Here is a 27,030-nt window from a genome sequence, read left to right as displayed (position 1 = left end):
TTACGCAGCCATAAAAAGGAATGAAATTGGGTCATTTGTAGAGACATGGATGGATCTAGAGACTGTCATACAGAGTGAAGTAAGTCAGAAAGAGAAAAACAAATATCGTATATTAGTGCATATATGTGGAACCTAGAAAAATGGTACAGATGAAACGGTTTGCAGGGCAGAAATTGAGACACAGACGTAGAGAACAAACGTATAGACACCAAGGGGGGAAAACGGCAGGTGGTGGTGGTGGTGGTGTGATGAACTGGGCAATTGGGATTGACATGTATACACTGATGTGTATAAAATGGATGACTAATAAGGACCTGCTGTATAAAAAAATAAATAAAATAAAATTCAAAAATTCAAAAAAAAAAAAAAAAGTAGATCCAGGTTCTGTGATTTATACCTTGCATGACTTTTCAATGTTTAGCACATTTAAGATAAATACTCTATAATCTAAGAACCTGTTGTCGGGACTCCCCTGGCAGTCCAGTGGTTAAGACTCTGTGCTCCCACTGCAGGGGGTGCAGGTTCGACTCCTCGTCGGGGAACTAAAATCCCGCGTGCCACTGGTGTGGCCAAACAACAACAACAACAAAAAGAACCCGTTGTCTAGAGAATAATATATGATTCTCAAATCATCAGGCATGGTCTGGATGTGTAGTGTTCTGACTAATGAGTGTCTATGCCATACAATTTTCAAACAAGAATACTACAAACTATGTTCAATATAATGTTAGTGTTTAGTGCTGTTTCAGAAAGTATATTAAATATATTTGATTATATCTTTATCATGAACATCAATTGTTTTTCTCTCAGATTCAAAAGAATTTGCTATTATAGTTACCAAGCTTGGTAAAGATCTATCGGTATTCACATCCTTATAAAATAATGTATGCATTCTTCTCTTCACACACAGAAGAGTGTTAGCTAAGTATCTTTTGGGGCCTGAAGAAATGAGCTGCCTTCCTTCTGTATAATTCACTATTTCTTTCTCTCCTCCGTCTTGCATCTAAACCATCTTATGTCTTATCTCTGTGTAAGGAAGAGACAAACCTGGCCTACTGATGTCAATACAGAGGAAACGCTAGGTTCATAAACAGAATTTAGTGGCTACATGCACTCCATCCTGGGTCTTGCTTCTTTTGGGTTGAGATATAGACCTTACACCAAGAAGAGTCCTCAACTGAAAGCCATCTGTTCTACAGTATCAGAAGTAGTGACTTCTCACTTTCACGAAAGGAAAAGATTACAAAGAAGTTCTCCTCCTTTCTTAAAATCAGAAGAAAGTGAGGTTAAATAAAACCAATTCAAGTTCTTCATAGAAATAGCTAGCATTTACTGAGTATTTCATACACAAGACACCATACAAGGTGCCTTACATATTTTATTTTTACATAAGAAATGAATTAAATAAATCAATCTAATTTTTCAAAAGCTAACAACACAAAATAATAGGCAAACCTTTAAATGCAGAAAAAACCTATTTATTCACAAATTATACAGTACACATCCATTACTCAAAACAACGTACAAAATAGTAAGTGCTCACTTCTCTAGATACCCAACTATCTGCCCTTTGAGAATATACCTTATTAAACAAAATAAAATATAATTAATATTTGTTTTTTGGGTCTTTCTAAAACTAACTTCTTTAACCAGAGCTAACTTTCTCATACAACTTTAGGGAAAAAATATAATACTTTCCAAGGTAAGTGCTGGCTTCTCCAACTCTGAAAAAAAGAGGTAAGCATTCGACTAAAAGAAATGTTTTTAAATTATCTCAGAAAAATGTACAGTATTACATGTACATGCCCTCAGAGGGTAAGGTGAGATTCTTTAAAATAACTTACTTCCTCTCTAACAAGGATAAAATTAATTTTAAACCAATAATAGCTTCCTGAGTTTCAGAAGTAACAGTACACAGCAGTTCTACTGTACTAACATATATGTGGCATAAAAATAACAATTAATATTAGCAATGACAGTATTGACTTGTGGATGTGACTGTGGCCTTTCAATGAAATATATTCTGCAATATATCCTTTCTACTCATGGGACTGAACCATAAATCACATTTCAGTTTCTATGTTGTGCCCAAGGTATTCATTCATTGGCACTTTAATAAATCTCTACTTTTTTTTTGGTCCAATTTTTAGAAAGGTATAATTTAGCTATTTAAAACTGTGATTGTTTCTCATTTCACTGAGTAGTTCCAGAAAAGTTAACTAGAAAAGGAATTCCAAACCATCAGCTGGAAAGTTATATCAAGAGATAAGTTATTTTCAAGGGTTTTAATCTTGTAAAAATAAGGAAAAGAAAATAACTGCTTTTGACTGGGACAACAGCAGTGCAATTTGTTATGATGTATCTATAAGAGCCATTCGTTTTAAAAAATGCACATCTTAAAAATGACTCACTTGGTACTAAGGACTACTCTATCTACTTTAATAATTTAAAAAATAAAACCATGATTCTGACATTTATCAGTATTTCACACATCTAACAAATACTGAAACTAGCAACTACCATTGTTATAAATAATTATAAAGTCAAAACAAAAGCACAAATCAGAATTAAGAGAAACTTCAGAAAATATTCAGAATGTACACATTTGCATGCATTTTCAGTCAAACTTTCAAGGATCCCACACATAACCAAATGACAACTTTGAATCAAAATGAATGTCAAAAACATTCAAGCTTTGTGACAGACTTACTCTAATGAAAGAAGAGAAAAAGAAGAGTGAACAGTAACAGCAGGGTATTTCTAGCAGGGCAAGAAGCCTACTTCCTTTATCATAAAAGCCAACAAGTCAATATTTTAATAACACTGGCCATCAAGTTATTCACTATTTGAGAATTTACTTTTCAAGTTGTATCTTCAAAATGCATTCACTTATATATTTGGATTAAATTAAGCTTATTAATCAAAAAACCACTGTACTCAGAATTTTAATCTTAAGAAGCTGAAATCATAGCTTATCAAAGCAGAGTCCAAACACTACACAATAATTCTTCCATTTAGTTTTCATATGCCTCATCTGAAAAACTTATTTTACAAACAGGAGTTTTGCCCTGTTTCTCTAAATGCCCCAACAGATAAAATTTAGGTGGTAAAGATAGATTCAAATGATTCCTGCTAAGTTTTATCGGGCTTTGATAAAAACAGAGCCATCTGGTGGAGCAGCACCGTCTTCCTTCTCAGTCACAGTCTCTACAGTCCCAGAAGCCGACACAATAACCATTGTTTTATCTGCTGCAACTGTCTTCTGTTTTTCAGCAATAGCTGCACAAACAGCTACAATCTCCTCACTTTCAAAGTCATACTCAGGAATTGACTTTGGTGAGAAATGTGTTACCTCTGCTGGTGCTTCACTTTTTTTAATCCTCTGTGCTACCTTCTGCTGCTCCTGGAGCGTTCTTGCCCAAGAAAGGTCTTCTTTCCATATTTCAGGGTTCATTGGATAGATGTGAAGGGCTACTTGAAAACTTCGAATTGCCTAGGGAGGAGAAAAGGTCAAACTTTTTTTGTTTGCTTAGTTTTAAAAAAGGAGTGTATTTAATATAATCCACAATATCCATATCTCTCTCTCTCTTTTTCCTCAATGTATTAGAATGTAAAGATGGAAGTTAGAGCTGTTCTCTACCCACTAGATGATGGTTACAGTAAAAAAAAAAAAAAAAAAAAAGAGTCAAAGAGTGTAAAAGAAAGTGGCTGACAAATTGTTGATGAGGACTAAAAGTCTATTAAAACAGAGGTACTGATATTATGGCTCAAAACAAGGTAAATGCATTGTTCAGCTTCTGCAGGTCAGCAAATATATAAATCTGGCGATTTCCTGGGCTAACCCATGATCAGAAAGGTACCAGGAATGCATATCTTTGAAGCCAAGAGTTTAATCATAATAATGATAACACATCTTGAGTGTCACAGGAGACAAAGAAGGACGTTATATAATGATAAAAGTGTCAATTCACCAGAAAAATATAATGATTATAAATATATATGCACCCAACATCAGAACATTTAAGTATATAAACACTGACAGAACTGAAGGGAGAAATAGACAGCAATAAAGTATTAGTAGTGGATTCAACACCCCACTTTCAATAATGGATAGAACATTCAGACAGAAGATCAATAAGGAAACAGAAGATTTGAACAACACTATAGACCAAAGGGACCTAACAGATATATATAGAATGATTCATACAACAGCAGCAAAATGCACATTATTCTCAAGAACACACAGAACATTTCCAGGATAGATCACATCTTAGGTCACAAAACAAGTCTTAAATTTAAGAAGACATACCAAGTATCTTTTCTGACTACAATGGAATAAAACTAGAAATCAACAGCAGAAGGAAACTGGAAAAACTTACAGATACATGGAAATAAAACAGCACACTCTTGAACAACCAGTGAGTCAAAGAAGAAATCAAAAGAGAAATTAAAACATATCTTGAGACAAAAATTAAAATGTAACATCCTGATACTATAGGATACAGCAAAAGCAAAACTAAGTGGACGTTTATAATGATAAATGCCTATGTTAAAAAAAGAAAAGATCTCAAGGAAAAAACCTAACTTTATACCTCGAAGAATTAGAAAATGAAAAACAAACTAAGCCTATGAACACTTTCCAACATACACACCCAGCTCCGCATAAAAATCTAAATACTCATAGATGTATATACAACTATTGACTTTTAATTTACTGCCTGTTCTATTTACCTATGTATTTTCTTATGTTTTTGTCCATATGTATATGTAGAAAGAACTGTGAGATGTTAGAAATTTTAGCTTGTTTTCAATATATTTTTTACAGTATTCCCTTCATTATGACAATGAGTAAAGTTATTTTTTTAACCATTCTAGTATTTCAAAAGAACAGCTTAAGTTTACATAAAAATTACAAATTTACATTTTTTTCAAGTAGAACCCTAAAACTGTATTAAATGGGGGAAAAACACTTTTAATTCCAAGAATTTCACAATATAAATAGAAAGAAATGTATCAAGCAGAAAAAATAACAATTTTAAAAAATTGAATAATTTTACTTTTATTGGTTTATTCAAAGTATCTCTGTTGTCTCACCTGCAGTTTATTTTCTTTCTTTATAGGACAATCTTTGCTAAACATTATGTCCTAGAGGTTTTTCCCATTACCATAGGTACTTATAAGCAAAACAGATAATGATCTGTAAGTTTTTAATAAAGGAGAAATGGGTAAAAAGTATCATAGAATAGACTTTTGTTTTGCTGTTAACCTGTTAGAAAACTAAATTCCTTGAGTTTCTTTTTCCAATTCTGATATGATTTAAGTCTTCAGATAAAAAAGAGGAAAGATGACTATGTTAAATGGCAAGGAAAGAAAACAACCTTTGGTTTAACTTGTTTCCATCACTGTGAATTTTATTTCAGATTATCAGTTTTAAGTTATTTTACTTTAAGCAATCCTTTTCTCATCAAAATTCCTTATGACTTTTGAGAATTTGACAAATATCTTCTTAATTAGAAATAATGATATATTTACAAGAGTACCAGAAAAATCTAAGTTATCTACAACTGACTAAAGCCATTATTAGTAATGTTAAATTCAGGATTTACCAATAATTTTAGCCTTTAAAGAAACTTCTTTGGTATTTTTTTGCTTGTTTTGTTTTTAACTGTAAAAAGCTAATAAAAGCATGAAAAATCTTAATTTTTGATGACAAAGAGCAAATGTGGCACCACTATATTAGATTTACAGAAGTCTTTTAGGAAATTAGCTGTCAGGTATATATAGTTCAGTCAAAAGAAAAACAAAAACAGGACAATGCTCACAGCCAACTCTGACCTACCAAGCCTACCTACAAGGTATAGTCCAGACAAGGTGAGAAATGCACCAAGTACCAGTTTAGAGTAAACTTTACACAATGAGTATTTCATTTTCATAAGCTTCTACCCTTCCCCATTTCTCCCCTCACTAAGCTTAGCAATTTTTCAGTCTGAATATTTATCACCATTACTCTCCCGTATTTCACTTTCTTCCTTCCTCAACATAATCTTTTACTGGTTTTTGTCTCCATGGTGATACTAATACCACTTTATAATGTCGTAAATTTAATGATGCAAGGAACTAACCTAAAAGTTGTTTTATATTTAAATAAGGTTTACCAAATGCCTACATTTCATGTTAATATTTTTTTTAATTCCCATGATGTCAAATACCTGAAAAATATTCTGATCCTGATATAATTGATATCTGTAATGGAAAAAGATGTTTGGTAATAACTCATCTGTGTTTATGGGTTAATACCTTTAAAAGGTTATTTGCTATTTACTTTTTGTGTACACATGATAAATGACTATTTACTTTTTGGTTCAGCTGATGAAAAGCATGTCAAAATAAAATGTCATCACTGTAATAATCTGACTTACTTACCAAGACTATCTCTCCTAATCCAAGCTGAGCACGTCCCAAAGTTTGCCAAGATTCCCATGAATGTGGATTTCTCTGGACAGCCATTTCCGCAGCATGAACTGCTGGGAACGTTTCATGAAGAGACATTAGGACCTATAGCCAAAAAAGAAGAAACAAAACCCATCAGTAATATTCATAAATTAGCAAACTAAATACTAGCCAAAAAGAAAAAATGGATAATTGTATGTAAACAACTCTTTTCATTTTTAAAAATATATTTTTAGTCTGGAAAATGTAACATTTTAGTGGGTTTGACCCCCTTCTCTGCTCTTCAGGGTTAGAAATTATATTCTTCCTACTCCTGAAATAACTATGAAAAATATAAAGCATTCCCTTTTCAACTGATGAAACCTACTGTCCATCTGGTCAAAACCAGGTGGTCATATTCTGGCCATGGTGGCTCACAGCTATTTGAACCCCAATTCCCCTTCTATTTATTCTACTTACAGTGTGTTTTTTTTAGGGAACTCCAGGTCCTGCTGTCAAACAAGGTAAATTTAAATTTGTTCAACTACCCATCCTATCCCTAGTGAACATCTTTCTGCTATAAAAATCATTTAAACACTCCACCAGCCTCCCCACAACTGGGTTCTTCAAATCACACACATCAGAAAAATCAGGGAGTTCCAGAACCCTCTACCTCAATTTATGGGAAAGGGCTGGCTTTTATCTATAATATTTTGCCCATCTGCATTTCACAAGATTTGTGACACCATCATTATCAGGTTCCAAATAAAACAACTCATTTCATATAGCTTGCCACAAATCCTATCTTTAATACATACATATTTAAGATTAAAAATTAAAGACTTATCCAAATGAAGGTCCTCACAGCACTCCATTCAGTGGAAATAATTTATTTGGGTTTTTCCTGGATAAACTACCATCAAAGCTGAAAAAGGATGTGCCCTATGTTTGGGATCATCATCTGCAAGATATGCTAGGTGTGTGGATCAAGGCTGAACTGCAACCACTCCCTGCCAGAAGTATGGTTAATTCTCTGTTTGAGATTTTAAACATCTTTTGGATAATCTAATACGAGTGCTCAGACGTTTTCTTTATGAAATTTCTCACAAAATATTAAAACTGTATTTTTAAGTACAAATGTTATTTTTATAATATTAATAAATTGAGTCTATTCTGACCTTTTGCTATGGACTAGGCCATTATTAGAGAAATAGCATCATCTAGAATCCAATCCATCCTCATTCTGAAGAGACTGAGTTATTGCTAAGTCCACTACAATTAATTTCCAAGGAAAGCTAACACATTTCATTCATTTAAGAGATCACCAGTGACTTTTTAAAAGACATCCATCTGCTCATATCTTAAGCAGTTAGGTTGAAATGAAAGTTAGCTTCATTGTGAAGTGTTTTAAACAAACTTCTAATTTGATGCATGAGGAAGAGCCATAAATAATATGGTGACATATGTTTTTCCCAAATAAACTATATTTAAAAAAAAAGAAAATGGGGCTTCCCTGGTGGCGCAGTAATTAAGAATCCGGCTGCGCAGGGGACATGGGTTTGAGCCCTGGTCCGGGAAGATCCCACATGCCGCTGAGCAACTAAGCCCAACTTAGTTTTTTGCCGCAACTACTGAGCCTGCGCTCTAGAACCCAAGAGCCACAACTACTGAAGCCCACACACCTAGAGCCTGTGCTCCGCTACAAGAAAAGTCACTGCAATGAGAAGCCTGTGCACTGCAACGAAGAGTGGCCCCGCTCGCCGCAACTAGAGAAAGCCCGTGCAAAGCAATGAAGACCCAATGCAGCCAAAAGTAAATAAATTAAATAAATAAATTTACAAAAAAAAAGAAAGAAAATGGGAGAAAATGCTCTTTTGGTTCATCACCGCTCACCAGACATAGTGAGTGCAATTTCACAATGAAAGGGAAATTCTTCATAATTATTACCTGTGATTTCATCTCATACAGGGTAGCATCATTTGGGGTTAACTGTAGTGCTTCATCCCACTTCTGAATCGCCTCTCGGTATCTATGGTTGTTAAAGTTACATTAATATTTTCAGTATGTCTTTGAGAGTACATGACCAAATTTAAAAATCAGAAAATAAGGAATAATTGTTTACCAAGAAATATCTCTATTCAAGAACTGATAATGGTGATGTTACAAAAGCAGGAAAATTTAAGACATGAAGGGAAAGGACAGCAAAAGAGAAAAAAGCAAAACCTAAATAAAAAAGATTTCTGAAATTTTTCAAGATTTTATTTTCTGGCCTAAGAAATCACCACCAGAATTTCTTTTTTTCACCAACCTCAATGTCTGCATGTGCTGTCATTCATTTCAGATGTATTACAAAGGATTTCTCTCAAGAACTTATAATTTAATTACAACCCTTGGCTCTACTGCAGCAATCTAGCTGACAGAGATGACAATTTAAGATGTTGCAGGTCATTCTGTAAAGATTCTTCAGTTTTAAGATTTTTTGTCTATAAGCTCCAAGAACACAGGGACCATGTCTTAGTTATCACTATCAATAAATGGTAAGCTTATAAGATATGGGTCACATGAACGAAAAACTGTATGAAGACAGTGATTTCCACTATCATCTTTTCACTGATGTTCTCCCAGTCACAACTCTCTTCTGAGCTAACATCTCTACCTAGATTCCCTATAGACACCTCAAACTGAATACGCCCCAAACTGATCTTAGCATATTCCATGCCAAATCTGCAGAAGCACAGTAGCACTTTTTTTTTTTAATAAAATTAAGGAATGACTAAGTCCTGCATATTATCCAAAGCAGTCACCTTCACAGCATCCTTCCCAAGCAGTTAACTCATGTATACCTGATTATTTCTAGGAGGACAAAGTTCAAATTACTAGAATATTCTTCATTATAATGAGCTGAAACTTTCTATCCTGTACCTTCCCCTCAATGCTACTCATTCTCTTTTCTAGAGCTAAACAGAAAATATATAATCCACCAGTTTTCATTCCTGGCTACATAGAGATGATCTAGGGAGGTTTGTGTGGGGAAAAAAATACACGTGCGTGCACACACACACACACACGCATACACACACACATATATGCTGGTCCCTGTCTCAGATCAATGAAAACAAATTCTTGGAGTAGGGCCCAGGCATCTGTATTTTTTTAAAGTTCCTCAAGTTATGCTAATAAAAACCAGAGTTCAGAACCACTGATAAGATCTCTATTGGGATATTAAGCCCTATCATGTACTGTCTTCTCTTAAATCTCTTCTTGCTACCCTTCCTTTCCTCTATGTATTCTAGTGTATAATTTCCTACCTTCTATGTGAAGATCCAAACCAAACATAACAACCAAAATGTGGGCTCACCTGCACTGATTATTATTTAAGCAGGGAGCAGAAAACTAAAGAAATAAAGGCAGAATCTGGTAGAAAATACAAAGCTGAAAACCATAAAAAAGTACATTCTCTATCTCTGCTTCCACCTTGCTACAGCACTCCTTTACTAGTAAATAATACAAATGGCAATACCATTTCCAGGGTCCTGTGCCACCATGGCACACGGCAAAAGGGCGGCAGCTATCTTAGAATAATTTTGCCACACTGCCAACTCCATGGCTAGCAGCAGGGGTGAAGGTGGACAGCACACAAGTGCACTACAGAAAGCCTGCCTTAACTGCCACATGGGTTGTAGCAATGGCTACTGTTATTCTGTAGCAGCAGGCTAAGGTATCAGTATAACAATAAGCTGAAGATTCACCCCACAATGGCTGGCAGTCTTTGTTTCTAGACAAACCACATCTGAATACACAGAAATGATTATCAGAACCACTGTTAATATCTTCTTCCCTAACAGGGGTCCCCGCTGAGCCCCGAGGAGGTATTTGCTTGAAGACTGTTTAACTCTGGGTGAAAGACTACTCGAATTTTAGGAACTACCAATGATCTGAAGACAGAGAGACCATTATTCACCTCATTTTTAAGATGTGCTACCATGATGCTGTATGTTTTCCTGTCTCTGCCTGCAACAGACCTATTCTTAGGACACAAATCAAATCTTTAAGAGCTTCACCAAGTGAAAATTACTTCTCTATCAAGGATTTTGCCAAACTCAAGCACCTGTGTAGAGCCAGGGTCCCCCAAGTGGGAAGTAATAGTGGAGACATGCCGTCTCACTGGCCGCTGTCCTTCAATGCTCCTCCTTCCGTCTCACTCAGAGATCCCTTTGCAGTGCTCCATGCATTGCTCTGCTTTCCACGGGCCCTGGCACTTCTGTGCAGAGTCAGGCTATACCCACTAGCCTGGCCTGCACAGGCCTGAGTGGCTGGCACACAATTCTCCACACAAACTGTGCTTAGCACGTGGTATACACACGCTGGCTAAACCACTGAGTCCCACTGTTACTTTCTAGTTACCCTGAATGGGAACCTGAGGCTCACAATTATTTTTAAATAATTGTCATGTCAGTGTTAGCTTAGACCCACCAAATGCACTTCAAAGTAAGACATTTAAGTATCTTTTCAGGTACCATTAAAATTCTTTATTTATGAATTCCAATTATTCTATTAAAATACCATCAACTCTACAGAATTAATTAACTAGCTCCTTCTGTAGCATCACCACCTATCAGGTCACACTGCTTGGATTCATATACTAATGCCTAAAGGAGCCCATTCTTAGTCTTTCCTTTCCCAGCCGCTTTAGATAAAGCAGCTTCCTTTAAGCCAAAAGTCCCTCTAAAAAAGGATGGAGAGAAAAGATACAAGGACTTCACCTGGTATTGCACTTAGCAAAAAGAAAACACACAGAGAAGGAAAGAGAAAGTCTGAACTTTACTGGCAGACTCTTAAACAGGGATAAAAACCACAGCTTGCAGAGAGGAGGAAAAGGGAAGGAGGAGGAAGACAGGGCCTGCAGATTCCAATGGACCTCTTCCTTCCTTGATCTGCACATGTACATCTTTTAAGGCAGCTAAGACAGCAAATCTGTGCTGGCAACTATAAATTGCACTGGTGGCTTATATTGGTATTCAGTATTTTTTTGAACAAAAAATATTCTTAAATCAGGTCTTCCTTATATTCTTTACCTGAGTAAATGATACCTGTTTTGATATAAAAAATTTTTCCCTGGGTATACAAATAGAGAAGAACCAGAAAACAGAGGAAAGTGGGCGTGGGTATGTGCGCACGTGTGTGCACGCGCACACACACACACACACATACAGAAATTAAAGACACAATTTCACCACCCGAAGATCATAACCATAGTTAATATACTTAACATTTTATTGTATACCCTTCCAGTATATTTTAATATAACGTATATAACACACACACAAAACGTCTTCTCAAGTCCTGAAATCATCAAATTCTTCTCTCTACAGCATAATACTTAAAGACTGATTACTACTGTTCCAAATGGATCCTCCCTTGTTAGATATTAAAAGTAACACTTTGGTACAAACTTCCAGTTAGAAGATGAATAAGTTCTAGAGACATAATGCACAGCATGGTGTGGTGACTCTAGTTAACAGTACTGTATCACATACTTGAAAGTTGCTAAGAGAGTAGATCTTAAGTGTTCTCACCAAATACAAACAAAGTAATTTTATGAGGTGGTGGATGTGTTAACTAACCTTATTGTGGGAATCACTTTGAAATATATACATGTTCAAATCATCACCTTGTAAACCTTAAACTTACACAGTGTTATATATCAATTATATCTCAATAAATGTGGAAAAAAGTTACACTTTGGCCATTACAATTCTCTTTTGGAAGAAAGTGTGCCACGAATAATAATTATTAAAGAAGAAAAAATGTACTTTGGAGGTCTAACAGAATACACGTATTATATTTGATGTAAAACTGACTGGAAATGAGATCACCTTAGAAGGAAGGTTGTATAACTCAAGATATCACTCACATTGATTTCTTTTAATTAAGAAAAAAAGCCACTGAGGGAAAAATAAGTATTATATTTACTCATCTATACAACTCCCCTTCAGATTTTCTATTAATATGCCAGACGTACAAGGGACAGTTCCAGGTTAGTTTAGTTATCAGAATTAGCAATCTCTAAACTAATCAAGAATTCAAATGACACTAGTACTTTTTAAGTATAAGAAGATTATATCTAAAATACAAATCATATTCAGGTTGTTTAATCCTCTGAAACTAGTCTAGGTGTTTAACAATTAGAATTATAATTTTAAAATTTTGGCCTTATAGAAAAAAGGGGAAATCCTTATAGTGAAAAACAAATACAGCAGCAGCCTCTCATATGTTCTCTCCTCAATCTAGTATGCAGGTGCATGCACGCACACACAAACATACACTTAAAAGCTCTGCTTCAAATGAACAACTACTTTTTTTTTTTTTTTTGCAGTACGCGGGCCTCTCACTGTTGTGGCCTCTCCCGTTGCGGAGCACAGGCTCCAGACGTGAACAACTACTTTTAAACTACTGTAAACAATAAGAGGACATGTACAGGAACACTACTTTCAAAACCTTTGTAAGGGACAAAAAACTTTTTTCCTTCAACAACTTAAACATAAAAATAAACCTCTAAACAAATGCTGATGAAGGAAAGTTCTTAACGGGGGAAGAAAACAGCTAATAAATGCAGGAGAAATATTAGAATTTTAAAAATCATCACTTATGAAATAATGGATCTAGATGGATCTAAATGATGACCATCAGTGGATGCTAAAACCATTAGGGAAAAGATTGATGCAGAACTGTACGATGGAAGATAAGGCTGATATTCCCCTGAATGCTGTAACTGACTTTAGCATCACTAAAGGGACACCCAGATATTATATATATCATGATGTGATGCAACAGAAAGTAAACAACACCATGAATATTCTAGCAAAAAAAAAATTGAACTTCAATTGAAGCTGCCTGACTTAACTTCCAGTTTACATAAAATACAAGAGATGGAGAGAAAAAAAATTAAATGATCCAGAGGGAAAAAATCAGGCAAATCCAGAGTGTGAGCCAGTCTACTAAGCAATTTGCCTAGTTAATTCAAAAAGTCAATGCCATGGGAAAAACTTTTAAAGGTGAGAGAATTGTTCTAATGTTCTAAATAAGGGCCCACAAACTTTTTTCTGTAAAGGGCCAAATCGTAAATACTTTAGGCTTTGGAGACAAGACAGTCTCTGTTCCAACTACCTGACTCTGCCGCTCTAGTGTGAAAGCAACCACAGACAACACAAATGAGTGGTGCTGTGTGCCAACAAAACTTTATTTAGAAAAACAGATGGCATACAAAGTTTGATCCACTAACTGTATGTAGTCTTAGACCCAGCTCTAAATTGAAAGAGACTAAAAACACCTAACAACCAGTAACGACGTATGAGTCTTGATTGGATCTTCAGCCAAAAAATCAGAAAGAGACTAAAAACACCTAACAACCAGTAACGACGTATGAGTCTTGATTGGATCTTCAGCCAAAAAATCAGCTATAAAAAACATTTTATGGACAACTGCAAAACTAAATACGTATGAGATACTAACAAATATTAGGAAATTATTGTTGTCTTACATGCTAGTTATATTATGGTTATTTTGGAAATGTCCTTATTGATAGAAAATTCATATAGAAGTTTTCAGGGATAAGCTTTCATGATGTCTGCAACTTATTATCAAATGGTTCATAAAACATATACAGAGAAAGCAAATATGGCAAGATAACAATGCTGAATCTAGGTGGTGGGTAAACAGATGCTCACTGTAATTTTCAACTCTTTTGTATGTTTCAAAATTTTCACAATAAAAAGTTAGAAAACAGTTTTTAATGGAAAGTTATAAGCATGTCCCCTATCTTTCTATATACACACATGCACACAATCACTAAAAGCCAAGTTTGCTGCTCAATAACAATATACTCAAAAACAAAAAGGGAAAAAAAGTAAACTATGTTTTTTTAAATGCACATCCAGTTTGATCTAGCAATTCCATTTCTATAAATCTTTCTTGGACTAAACTGTATGTGTGCACACTTATATCTTTGAAAGGATACCCACTATATCATTTGTAAAAATTAAAGATGAAAACGTTCTTTTTCAAAAGAGGTAAGGTTAAATACATTTTAGAACATCATATAATGAAATACAAGTATCCCTTCATATCCAAATCTTTCTGGTTCCTGATTTCAGATAGTTAAGAGTCTGGATAGTAAGAGACCTACGACACAGCCATTAAAAAAAAAAAAAAAAGGACTTTCCCTATGGCACAGTGGTTGAGAATCTGCCTGCCAATGCAGGGGACACAGGTTTGATCCCTGGTCCGGGAAGATCCCACATGCCGCGGAGCAACTAAGCCCGTGCACCACAACTACTGAGCCTGCACTCTACAGCCCGTGTGCCACAACTACTGAAGCCCACGCACCCTAGAGCCCACGTGCCCCAACTACTGAGCCCACGCACTGCAACTACTGAAGCCCACGCACTCCAGGGCCCATGTGCCACAACTACTGAACCTGCGTGCTGCAACTACTGAAGCCTGCGTGCCTAGAGCCCGTGCTCTGCAACAAGAGAAGCCACCGCAATGAGAAGCCCGCGCACGGCAACAAAGAGTAGCCCCCGCTCGCCACAACTAGAGAAAGCCCATGTGCAGCAACGAAGACCCAACACAGCCACAAAAAAAAAAAAAAAAAAAAAATCTCTAAGATGTATTAAGTTAAAAAGACAAGGGAGAGAATGGTATATATATATTATATTTAGAATGCTACCATTAATGATGTTTTAAAAGATCTATAGACCTACATGCTTATAAATATAAAGATTATCTTGGCAGGATATCAAGAAACTGGTAACTGTGGCTGCCTCTGGGAAAGTGAAATAATAGGCTAGGGGACAGGAGTAAGGGTAAGACTCTTCACTGTGTATCCTTTGTTATTACTGCGTTTGCTTTTTAAAAATCATGAGTATATTTCATTGCCTTTTTCTTTTCAGTAAAAATTTTAAGAATAAATTAAACAAACCATGGATCTGGGAAAGATCACTTAAGAAGAGAGTAGATAAGAAAGAGAAAAGATACCAGGGCTGGAGTCTTCAAAATGTGGAGATCAAGCAAAGAAGGAAGGACCAGCAAAGATGACTGAGAAGCAGAGAAAGAATGGAAGGAGAAAATTCAGGAGTGTGTGTGATTTTATAGAAACCAAGAGAGAAGTCTGTCATGGAGAGAGTGACGAGTTGTACTGAATACTTCAGAAAGCTCTAATGTCATGCAGGTCATTGGTGACACTGACCAAAACAGTATTGTTGGAATGGAAGCCAGACTGAATAGTGAAGTGGAAGTAAAAAAGTAGGGACAATGAATGACTCACTTGGGAGGTTTTTCTGTGAATACCAAATAGAGAAATGAGAAGATTACGCATATAAGAATATAAGATCAAGAGGTGATTTACAGGGACTTCCCTGGTGGAACAGTGGTTAAGAATCCACCTGCCAATGCAGGGGACCTGGGTTCGAGCCCTGGTCCGGGAAGATCCCACATGCCATGGAGCAACTAAGCCCGTGCACCACAACTACTGAGCCTGTGCTCTAAAGCCCGCGAGCCACAACTACTGAGCCCACATGCCACAACTACTGAAACCTGTGCACCTAGAGCCGGTGCTCTGCAACAAGAGAAGCCACCGCAATGAGAAGCCTGAGCCACAACGAAGAGCAGCCCCCGCTCGCCACAACTAGAGAAAGCCCGCACGCAGAGACGAAGACCCAACACAGCCAAAAATAAATAAATAAATTTATTAAAAAAACATAAAGAGGTGATTGACATATCTCAAACACAATGTGTTTAAACTGAACTCACCATCATCTCCTACTCCAAATTTACTCTACCCGTATATCCCTGACTTAAAGAACTGCACCACCGAGGCATTAAGAAAATCCTGAAGCCATTCATTCTTGACTATAGTTTTCCCTGCTCTAGGTCACATTAGTCTTCAATTCTCTAATTCAATTCCTTTAATCCACTGTCACTGCTACTAGTATAGGTCCTCAGCCTTCCAGGATGGTCAAAAATTCAATAAACCAGTCTTTCTGAGATCAGTCTTGCCTGACTCCAATCCATTTTCTACTCTATCTCAGAAAAAAATTTCCAAAACATAGTTTTGATGAGTTCACCTACTGATAAAAATATTTCAATAGCTCCGGGTTACCTTCAACACACTCAAGTTCAGGCCTCTTAAATTTCACTAGACATCCAACAGACACGTCTCGGCTCCAAATCCCCTTTCTCCTCTAGACGCTCCTTTCACTGACGCTGTGCATTATGCTCCTTCCAGTTCTACTGTTCTTTTTGGTTTTTTTTTGTTTTGCGGTACGCGGGCCTCTCACTGCTGTGGCCTCTCCCGTTGCGGAGCACAGGCTCCGGACGTGCAGGCTCAGCGGCCATGGCTCACGGGGCCAGCCGCTCCGCGGCATGTGGGATCTTCCCGGACCGGGGCACGCACCCGTGTCCCCTGCATCGGCAGGCGGACTCTCAACCACTGCGCCACCAGGGAAGCCCCTGAACTATTTTTGATACTCCAAAGGGAGAGATTTTCTCTGGCCTCTTCTTGGCTTTGCACATGCAGATTCCTACGACTGGAACATTGTTCTGCCCCTTCTTCAGCTAATTTCCATTTACCTTTTATGACTGTTCTGATGCTATCTCCTCCAAAAAATCTTGTAAAACACGCTTTAATTCTTCCATTCCCCCATTCAGTTAAACGCCCTCCTTTTATATCATCCAAGGAACTCTCTAAAACTGTACTCTTTACTCCATATCAAAACAGCTTCCCTCTTTGTGTTGTCCCCCAAAAGATGCTTATCTAATATTTTCTTTGTGGCATCAATGCCTAACAAAAGCACTAAATAAATGTTCAGTGAGTAAAAATAGATACAAGACATTAATATACTAAGTTAATTTGAGTGAGGGGAGAAGAATATGAAACAACAAATGACAAATGATGTTGAACATAATTTTCTTTGCCGAATCACACTGCTAGATTTTATGCAGCTTTAAAGTAAATTTTAATTACTTGTCCTGATTATTTAAATTCTTGACAAAAGAAAAGTTGCATACATGAAAACACTGTTAAACTCAAAATCTTTATTCTAGATATAACTGATTCCCATTCCCAGTAGTTTTGTTCTATAAAGTCACCATAAAGACTGAATTAATGAATACTGAATCATTGGTTCTAAGGTTAAGTTCCAGCAAGCCCCTGGTCGCATTTTTATCAACTGATTAACATATAATCCCGTTTTATGTACATTTCTGTTTAAAGACATCTTTAATGTACATTGCTGATTCACTAACACTAAACTTGTGGCCAGCGGCGCTGTAACTCAGACCTGGATGAAGCTTACCTAACATGCGTATTTCCTCCATATGGCACATCACAGCCTTCTTGGGCTTAACAACACTAGGCAGCACTTCTGCGCTACTTTTTTTGCTGTTTAAAAAGCCCCCCCCCACTTGGGGGCCTTTTTAAACAGCAAAATCATCAAGAAAAGGCAAAAAAAAAAAAAAGGGGAAAACATAATACTAACTAGACCACAGACAGTACGCTTGCTTTCACTATGAGAGGTAAAACACAAAGGCAGAGGGAGCATTGCCTTGTTTGACTCAGCTGGGAACTCAGATGGGAAAGCACCATGAGTACTGATTTTAGTGTTGCAAATACATTGTACTGAGTAAGTGAACTCACAAATCCAAAATCCATGAATGAGGACTGACTGTATTTAAGAACAAATGTTAGAGCATTTTTGTCAATGTCAAATAAATTGTAATTAAACATATTGATCACCACTTTCCACTAATATCATGATAGACTTCTATCACACAATTTTATGTGCTCATGTGGGAATACCAAAACAAATTTAAAAGCTATTCCTATACAGCTACATTTCAGTAAATCAGCAGCTAATATATGATTCATCATTTTATTTCCTTACTAAAAACTATATCGTCAGGAACATTAAAGGGGACTTCCCTAGTGGTCCAGTGGTAAAGAATCCGCCTTACAATGCAGGGGACGCAGGTTCGATCCCTGGTCAGGGAACTAGGATTCCACATGCTGCAGGGCAACTAAGCCCACGTGCCACAACTACTGAGCTTGCACCCCTCAATTAGAGCCCACGTGCCGCAAACTACAGAGCCCACACGCCCTGGAACCTGCATGTCACAATTACAGAGCCCAGGCATCCTGGAGCCCACACACCACAACTACAGAGAAGCACCACAATGAAAAGCCCCCACACCGCAACGAAAGATGCTGCATGCCTCAACGAAGATCCCGCATGCTGCAACTAAGACCTGACGCAGCCAAAAATAAATAAATAAAAATAAATAAATAAATAAATCTTTTTAAAAATTTTAAAAAAGAACATTAAAGTTTTCACCTTATTTTATATTGTTTTCTCTAATATTTATAATCATTGTTTCCCCAAAACGTTTAACGACAGAAATAACTTTTCTGGCTTAGTTTAGATTTTGTTATTGTAAGTTCAGTATGTAATATTTGAAATTAAAGTTTAGTTTGCTTCCTTGATTTTGTGGGAGCTTTCATAGAGAAATTATAATGATGTTGAAATTTGTTGAGATTTGACTGAAAATCATGCGATTTCCAATGTAGGTAGATCAGGTTCCAAGTTTTAGACAACGGTCAATTCCCTGAATTAAACCAAAAAAAAAAAAAAAAACCTCCATAAATTACTTTGAGTTTTTCTGTCTAGAATTTAGAATAACATTCTGAAGAAAGCAAGGAGAAAATAATGTGCAGTTCCATATAATGATCATTCATCGTAAGGAACTTAACTTCTTGCAACTTCAGTTAGGCTCAGAAAGGAAGAAAAAACGAAGCAAAAACAATGAAAGAAAAAATATACTACCTAATTGCATACTCTCTCTAGACAGTCATATTGAAGGAAAGGGGATGTGAAACGGGAAGAAGTATTGAAATGATGCTCAGACTGGAGTCCCAGTATGTTTTTACTAGGCAAGAGCAAGAGACACGATATAAATATACTTTATTTTATACTAAACTGCTCTGAATTTTAGTCACTATCACTTATTGAAATTATGTGGACACAGGATTAGGTTAAGTCATAAAGTCTACTTTCAGTAATAATTTAAACAATTTACTTACACAGAAGAACAAACATGTCTTTAAAAGTTTCTAATTTATTATAGACAAGAACAAACAATTTAAGGCAGATCAATTCACTCTGGAAACAGTAGGAAGGTCCTCTGAAATTACATGGAAGTGCACACACACTGAATAAAGGTCATTTTCCAAAGCAAATTGAAACAACAATGCCAACGTCTAACTAGTACAGAACGTTTCTTAGTTGTTACTGTATTGAAAGCAATTACCCTGTTCTACTCCTTGCTACACTAGGCAATGAGAATTTTCTGAAAAATTTCTAAAAAGTCATCATTTTAATATCCCAATTTTTACTTTAGATACAAAAATCATCTGAAATATTTTACCACCTATATTACTCATTCGTTTAGCATACACATACATGTCACAAAATAAAATTCACCAGAAACTAATTCTAGTATAATTTGGATTAAATAAAAACATTTACAAATAAATCAGTAGTTCCCTTATTTTAATGATAAATATAAAATCACAATAAAGGCAAAACAATAAGTAGAACTCCCTTCGCCTGGATGAACTCAATCATTTGTCTTCTTGCTTCCTTGGAGAAGCCTTCTGTGACCCCTTATCTAAATCACTCTGGCTCATGGTACCCGGTTACTTATCTTTGTAAAACAGTTTGAAACTTTATATTTATCTCTGTGCTTATTTAAACTAAAAGCTCTATGTAGACAGTGCAACAGGTACTTTGCTCACCAAAGTATATGCAGCTGTATCAGCTAACACAGGACAAACTGGGACAGTATGGGAGGGGCCCTGACTGGAAAATAGCAGCCACTGCCTAATCGAAAATTTTAACTTCCACAATTAGAAGTGTAGTCTTAAGAGTCCTAATGCACTGCAGCATATGTGGAGTGTCTAGCAATAAAAATAAAGCACACTTTTGTCCTAAGAAAGATACATTATTTGAGAAATGAGAATTAATCCTAGGGATCACTGAAGAATTTTTAGTCCATAAGATAAATGTAAAAATCCTAAATAAAGGATTAGCAATTAAATCCAGCAACTTGCTAAAGTACAAGATCTACATGACCATGTAGGGTACGCCTCAGAAAAACATTAGAAAAGGTTTCATACGTAATAGATAATGGAGAAAAAAAAGTATATGACACTCAACAATGCTTACTATAATTTAATACCCAATTTTGATTATTTATAGCTATCATCTATAATGTTTTTAACAAAATGTATATACAATATTAAAGAAATTTAGTTCCCTGGTGCTATTATCCACTAAGTATTAATGGTATTACCTCTAAAAGCATTAACTGTGTCACCTAAAAAAACGTGTTTGTACTTCTTAGGCATATTACAGGTGATTATAAGCTGGTCTCTAAATAATATTTCCAAATGTTATTATAGACACAACATGAAAAACTTTGGAAGTATGCTATGTTCTACCTTCTTTCTCTGGAAAATTCAATTGTTGCTTCATAATAATCTTTATACTCATAATTTTCTAACTAATAGCATAGTAGTAAATTCCACAGGATTTAACAGTAGCAAGTCTATGTCTCCCAGCCTTAGCCTATCTGTCCAGTCTTTCTTCTCCCCACCACTCCTTTGCTTCACTTAGCTGCATCTTTGCCCCGTCTCTACCTACACATCACTCCTTTGTTCGTGTGGGTTCCTCAGTGAACAAACATGTGCACATTTAGGTTCCTGTTCCCCCGCTTCTCACCTAGTCAAAGGCTCTCTCTCCTCTAAGACCAAGTGAAAATCCCCTTTTCCCATGAAGACCATGAGTACCACTTAACTGACCACACAGTCACACTTATATTTCTAAAGTAATTTATGTTTTACAAAGCACTTTCCATACAATTACTTAACATATAATTATTTTCGTAAAAAGTTAATTCACTTAGTGCTCACAAAAAGTCCTATAAGATTGGCATTACTTGTTTTCATTTTACTGATGGAAGAAACAAAAGTAGAGAGCAACTACAGGACTAGTCCAAAGGCACCTGGTACTAAGCCTACACAAACCAGGATTTGAAGCTAGCTCTTATAACTACCTGACCAATGCTTTCTCTAACTACCCCAATATCGTTTTCGTTTAATTGTTCTCTAATTCTTCCATGTATTTCTATCTTCTCTTTACTAATGAGTTCAGGGACCAAAGGGTGGATTTGCTTGTATTCTCTACAATACCCAGAACATGACCGGGCACATAGAAGGTGCTAATATCACAGATTCTACCTATCTCATTTGTCCTACCTTCTCCAAGAGAAGTCTTGGAAAGCAGCAGAGAGAAGCATGGAAGACATGAAAAGAGGACAGAAGCTAGCATGCTTACAATACATAAAAAAAAAAAAAAAAGATGGAAAGACGTAAAAACAAATTATACCCTAAGACAAAAGTAGCAAACACCTTCATTCTTACTTTGTTTCATCTCACCATTCCACGTACAGATATTACAAGAAATTCCCAAGACTAGGGGAATAGCAACGTGGGTAGAAAGAATCAAGAGATTAGAATTATAGGTACCTTAAGACCCTGGGGTGTCTAAGGTTTCAGGCATCGTTGTGGCTTTTGAGGAAGGGCCTAAAGCCAAGGTCAGCATAGTAATGGTCCATACAGTGAATATTTTAGGCTTTGTGGGCCATATTGTCTCTGACACAACTACTCAATTCTGTTGTAGCACAAAATCAGCCACAGACAATACACAAACAAAAGGACATGTTTGTGTCCCAGTAAAACTTTATTTATAAAAATAGACTAAGGTTTGCCAACACCTACTCTACTTGGGCCAACCACTGTTAAACTGCCACATTTGTCAAATGCCCTTTGTTCTTTCAGTCCTATTTTCTGCCTAACTCAACCAGGGGCAGTTATCACCCCATGGAGGGCATGTATGGCAATTTATAGAGGACTTTTCGGTTGTCAAAGACTTGGAGGCACTAGTGGCAGGGGGTCAGGGATGTTAACATCCTGCAAGGCAAAAGGCAATCCTGCACAAGACACTGCCCTGCCCAAGATGCCAAGGGCATTATTCCTGAGAATCAGGCCGGCTCATCCACCCACTGCCACAAAGCTGCTTATGCACCTAAGTTTAAGTTGTCCCAAAGTACAAAATAAACCAAGAAGTTCAAGATGACACTGACCATCCCTAGTTCTGTTTTCTCTTTTCATTAGGCAGGCATGCAAACATGCCCACACGTACAAACACACATGTACAAACCTGTGCAAATACACAGATCTGAGGCAAAAAGAAAAATGTCCTCTTCCCGTTGCACTGTTTTGGTTTTGAAAACATAGCCACTGCTGTTAGCAGAGACACTGCCAGATGAAACGTGCTTTGTTCACCAAGGCATACAAAGGTTTAAAGGAACAAGTGAGCTAGCTGCTTTCCACTGGCTAAAGAGAAGCAAGAACTGGTGGGCATTTACTTCACTACTGTCGGCTTGGTGAATTCCCTCCCCTCCCTCATTTCTCATTTCCTCTTTGATTTACTTCTCCTGGCCTACAAATAAAAGGTGGCACCATCTAGTTCCTCCACTTTTGGATCACAGTAAACTTGGCACCTAATAAATCAATGGTCACTCGTAAGCTGCACAGCATATCTCTTAATTCAACTTTGGTTTGGAACAGACCAAACAGGCATAGCCCTACTGCAGCTGCTGGATAGGAAACATTAAAAGATAAAAACTTGGTTTAAAGTCACTGTGGTTAATAAGTGACCAAAGTCTGATTCAGCCAGTTTAAAGACAACCTTAACAGTATGCAACCAAACTAGCACAAAGAAGGAAGCAGAGTGAATAGTTCCAGGGACTGCCCAAGGGTGGAGTGAGATAATACCCTACACTGAGGTAAAGAACAGCTGGTCACAAAGCACTGAGCTGACTTTGTGACCACCTAGAGGGGTGGAATAGGGAGGGTGGGAGGGAGATGCAAGACGGAGGAGATATGGGGATATATGTATATGTATAGCTGCTGATTCGCTTTGTTATAAAGCAGAAACTAACACACCATTGTAAAGCAATTATATTCCAATAAAGATGTTAAAAAATTTTTTAATAAATTTATAAAAACAAAGAAAGAACAGCTGGTGATTAAGCCAAATAAGTCAGCACGCTTACTACCAGATAGAAATATCAAGGTGTTTAGCTACTTTGCTCCCAATTATGTTTGTAATTTACTGTAGCATCAAGTTTAATGAGCTATACAGTTACCAGCTTATTCACTTAATAAACGTTTATTGAGCACCAGAGCAGAATACTACTCTGGGTTAGGTAGTATTCTAGGTACTGAGGATGCAGCATTCAATAAGATATAAAAGGACCCTACTACTCTTCTAGAGCTTACATTCTAGACTGTATATGTGTGTGAAGAAGGCACAGAAAGGCAACAAACATAAGTTAAAACATGGTTAAGTGCCATGATGAAAAACACATGGACGGATGTGACAGGGGGCGAATGCATGGTCAGAAAAGGTCTCTCTGGGAAGGCATCTGAGCTGAGAGCTGAAAGACAAAAAGCAGCCAGCCAATGGAAAACCTGGAGAAGTTCATTCCACACAAAGGAAGAGCCCAAGGCAGGATCAAACACCCCATTTTTTGAGGCAAGAAAAGAAAACGAGTATGGCTATAAAGGAAGGAGGAAGGGGATTGCGAGGCCAGAGAGGTAGTCCAAAGCCATGATCATGAAACTAGTAGCCCGTAGCTGTGAGTGTGGATTTCACTGTATGAGTGATGAATCCATAAAGCTTCCATGCAACACAGAGACATGAATTGCTTTACATTTTGAAAAGATCAGTCAGGCCCGGGGGAGGAGAATGAACTGTAGGGGTATAAGAATGAGCACAGGGAGGCCTGTTAGTTAGGAGACTACCAGAGTAATCTAGGTAAGAGCTGCTGGTAGATTAGACTAGGATGACAGCCATGAAAACAGAAGGGAGAATAAAAGTGATTTGGAATATATTAAAAAGTAAAATCATCTCAACTTGGATTGGATATGAGGAGTGAAAAAAAGAAAGGAATCCAGGATGAAATCTTAGCTTGGGTTACCTGGGAAATAAAGCCTGAGGCCTAAGCTTATAGGCTACCGCTGTGTGGGGCGTAGGATCCAAGGGAGAAAAAAAAAGAAAGAAAAGTGAGGCAGGAAGGAGGGAGAATAAATATAAGGCATATGTTAAGCTGACAACAGCTTCAAAACAAACACAGATGATTGTTAATATTGTAGAACTTCTTCAGAGACAGTATGAAACCTCTTTGTATTGGAAACAGTCCAGTGGGGAAAGGAGGAAAAAGAATTTACCTGCAGCCTCCCTCCCATATCCTGTCTCACCTAGATCAAAGTCAGCCCCACAAGGCTTTAACCCACTCACACTTCTGGGTGTGTGACCCAGTGCCTCTAAAGCACCTATAGGTCCAACCTGGCCTGTGTCAAGCTGTGATGGTCTTTCATTATCAGTTAGCACCGTACATAGGGGCTTTCTGGTCTGCGCTGACAGCAGCAGCTGCCAGGACTTTATGGTAATAAGAATATTTGTAAGAACCTATAATGAAAAATAATCTGAAAAAATATATATATATAAACTGAATAACTTTGCTGTATTCCTGAAACTAACACAACATTGTAAATCAACTACACTTCAATTTTAAAAACACATTAAAAAAAAGAATACCATGAGCTGTCTCAAGGGCAGGGTTTTGGAGGTGAGTGGGGCTGATTAGCTCTGGAATGGCACATAAACCAGCAGAGATGACTCCTGGCGTTTGATGTTAAAAGTGGCTCACTAATATTTAGAAAATGAAATGAAAATGAGCAATGAAAATGAGCAAAAGAAAACAGCAAGCAAAGAAGATTAACAAGCAGTGGACACTGAGACAAAAGGGAACTCATGAGAGTGTGGTGTTGCAGATTACAGGGCAATATATTTAAGAAGGGAGTGCTCAGCTGTGTGGAATACCAAGAGGCACACTAAATGAGAACCAAGACATGAAGATGGGATTTGACAACATGGAGGTCATCAACAACCTTTAGAAGTGGATTAGTGGGGACAGCAACTTGACTGGAATGGACTGAGAGGATGATTCATCAAGAAATGGAGTTTGGGGGCTTCCCTGGTGGCGCAGTGGTTGGGAGTCCGACTGCCGATGCGGGGGACACGGGTTCGTGCCCTGGTCCGGGAGGATCCCACATGCCGCGGAGCGGCTGGGCCCGTGGGCCATGGCCGCTGAGCCTGCGTGTCCGGAGCCTGTGCTCCACAATGGGAGAGGCCACAGCAGTGAGAGGCCCGCGTACCGCAAAAAAAAAAAAAAAAAAGAAATGGAGTTTGTTTTGAAGGGGGAGCAAAGAAATGGTAGGGTGTGTGGAGTCAAGGGAATGTTTTCAAATGGATGCTATCAGGGTATGTTTGTGTACCAGTGAGAGGGAGCCGGGGGGGCGGGGTGGGCAATAAGGGGTAGGGGAATAGAAGGTACAAACTATTATGTATACAACACAGGGAATACAGCCATTATTTTATAATAACAAATGGAGTATAACCTTCAAAACTTGTGAATCACTATATTGTACACCTGTAACTTATATAATATTGTACATCAATTATAATTCAGTAAAAAAAAGGGTAAAAAAAGAGAGAGGGAGAGAGAAGACAACAGATGACATCAAAATGAAAGGGGGTTTTAGGAACAATATTCCTGAAAAGGCAAGAGAGATGAAGTCTAGTGCACAAGTGGAGGGGTGGGCCTTTGAAAAAAGAAGGGGCACTTCATTACAACACAGTGAACGCAGATGGCTTGGATGCAGATGCACTCAGATTAGGAGATGTGGTGGTGAGAAAATAAAGGCATTCTACACTGACTGCATCTATTCTCTTCCAAAGAATAAGAGGCAAGATCACAGTCATTAAATATATTCAGGTTGGCACTCAACAGAATGTGTTTCACACAGCCAGGTCACCTTCAGGTTCACATTGGTAAGTATGCTTTTCTAGACAAGGAACAAAATTCATGGTAAATTCTAATTATATTCTAGCTTCACACACATACACACTAATACTCACAAGAAAAAATGAAGCCACTTAGCTACACAATCAAATATCACCATCTAGTGGTTGAAACCTTAAAAGCCAACATCAAAGCTGGGACCCACATTGTGATTCTTGAGAAGATATATCCTAGTTAGAATTAATTCAAGAAAAAGCTGTTTGAACAAAATAACTTATAAAAAGAAACCTTTAATACTGCATGAAATCTACCAATCACATATAAAATCTTAAAATAAATTACCTAAAGTATATTTACTGAGTGCTTACTAGGTGCTAGGTGGCATGCTAAGCTCTTTTACATGGACTTGCTCTTTAATACCCCAATAGTCTATGAGGTAAGTGTCACCATTTTAATATAAGGAAACTAGAAATTGACCCTTGAAATTGACCCTTGAAATTGACTAGAAAACTAGAAATTGACCCTTGAAATTGACCCTTGAAATTGACTAGAAAA

The 27,030-nt window shown here is 37.1% G+C and overlaps 1 protein-coding gene across 2 annotated transcripts in view; it reads right to left on the bottom strand.

Annotated features, from left to right (window-relative positions):
• Positions 1-1,328: 1,328 nt before the first annotated feature.
• TTC33 (tetratricopeptide repeat domain 33) overlaps positions 1,329-27,030 on the bottom strand; it is a 32,863-nt gene continuing 7,161 nt past the window's right edge. For both annotated transcript variants that reach the window (XM_082837290.1, XM_082837291.1), the window contains exons 3-5: positions 8,377-8,458; positions 6,424-6,555; positions 1,329-3,493 (exon numbers count right to left, since the gene is read on the bottom strand). In XM_082837290.1, coding sequence (XP_082693416.1) covers positions 3,140-3,493; positions 6,424-6,555; positions 8,377-8,458 — 568 coding nt within the window. In that variant the 3' untranslated portion in view covers positions 1,329-3,139. The remainder of the gene's footprint in view (positions 3,494-6,423; positions 6,556-8,376; positions 8,459-27,030) is intronic.

This window comes from Leucopleurus acutus, assembly GCF_964270905.1.
Source record: "Leucopleurus acutus genome assembly, chromosome: 3".
NCBI lineage: Eukaryota > Metazoa > Chordata > Mammalia > Artiodactyla > Delphinidae > Leucopleurus > Leucopleurus acutus.
The sequence above is the reverse complement of the archived record's forward strand: the minus strand, read 5'-3'. Positions and strand labels throughout refer to the sequence as shown.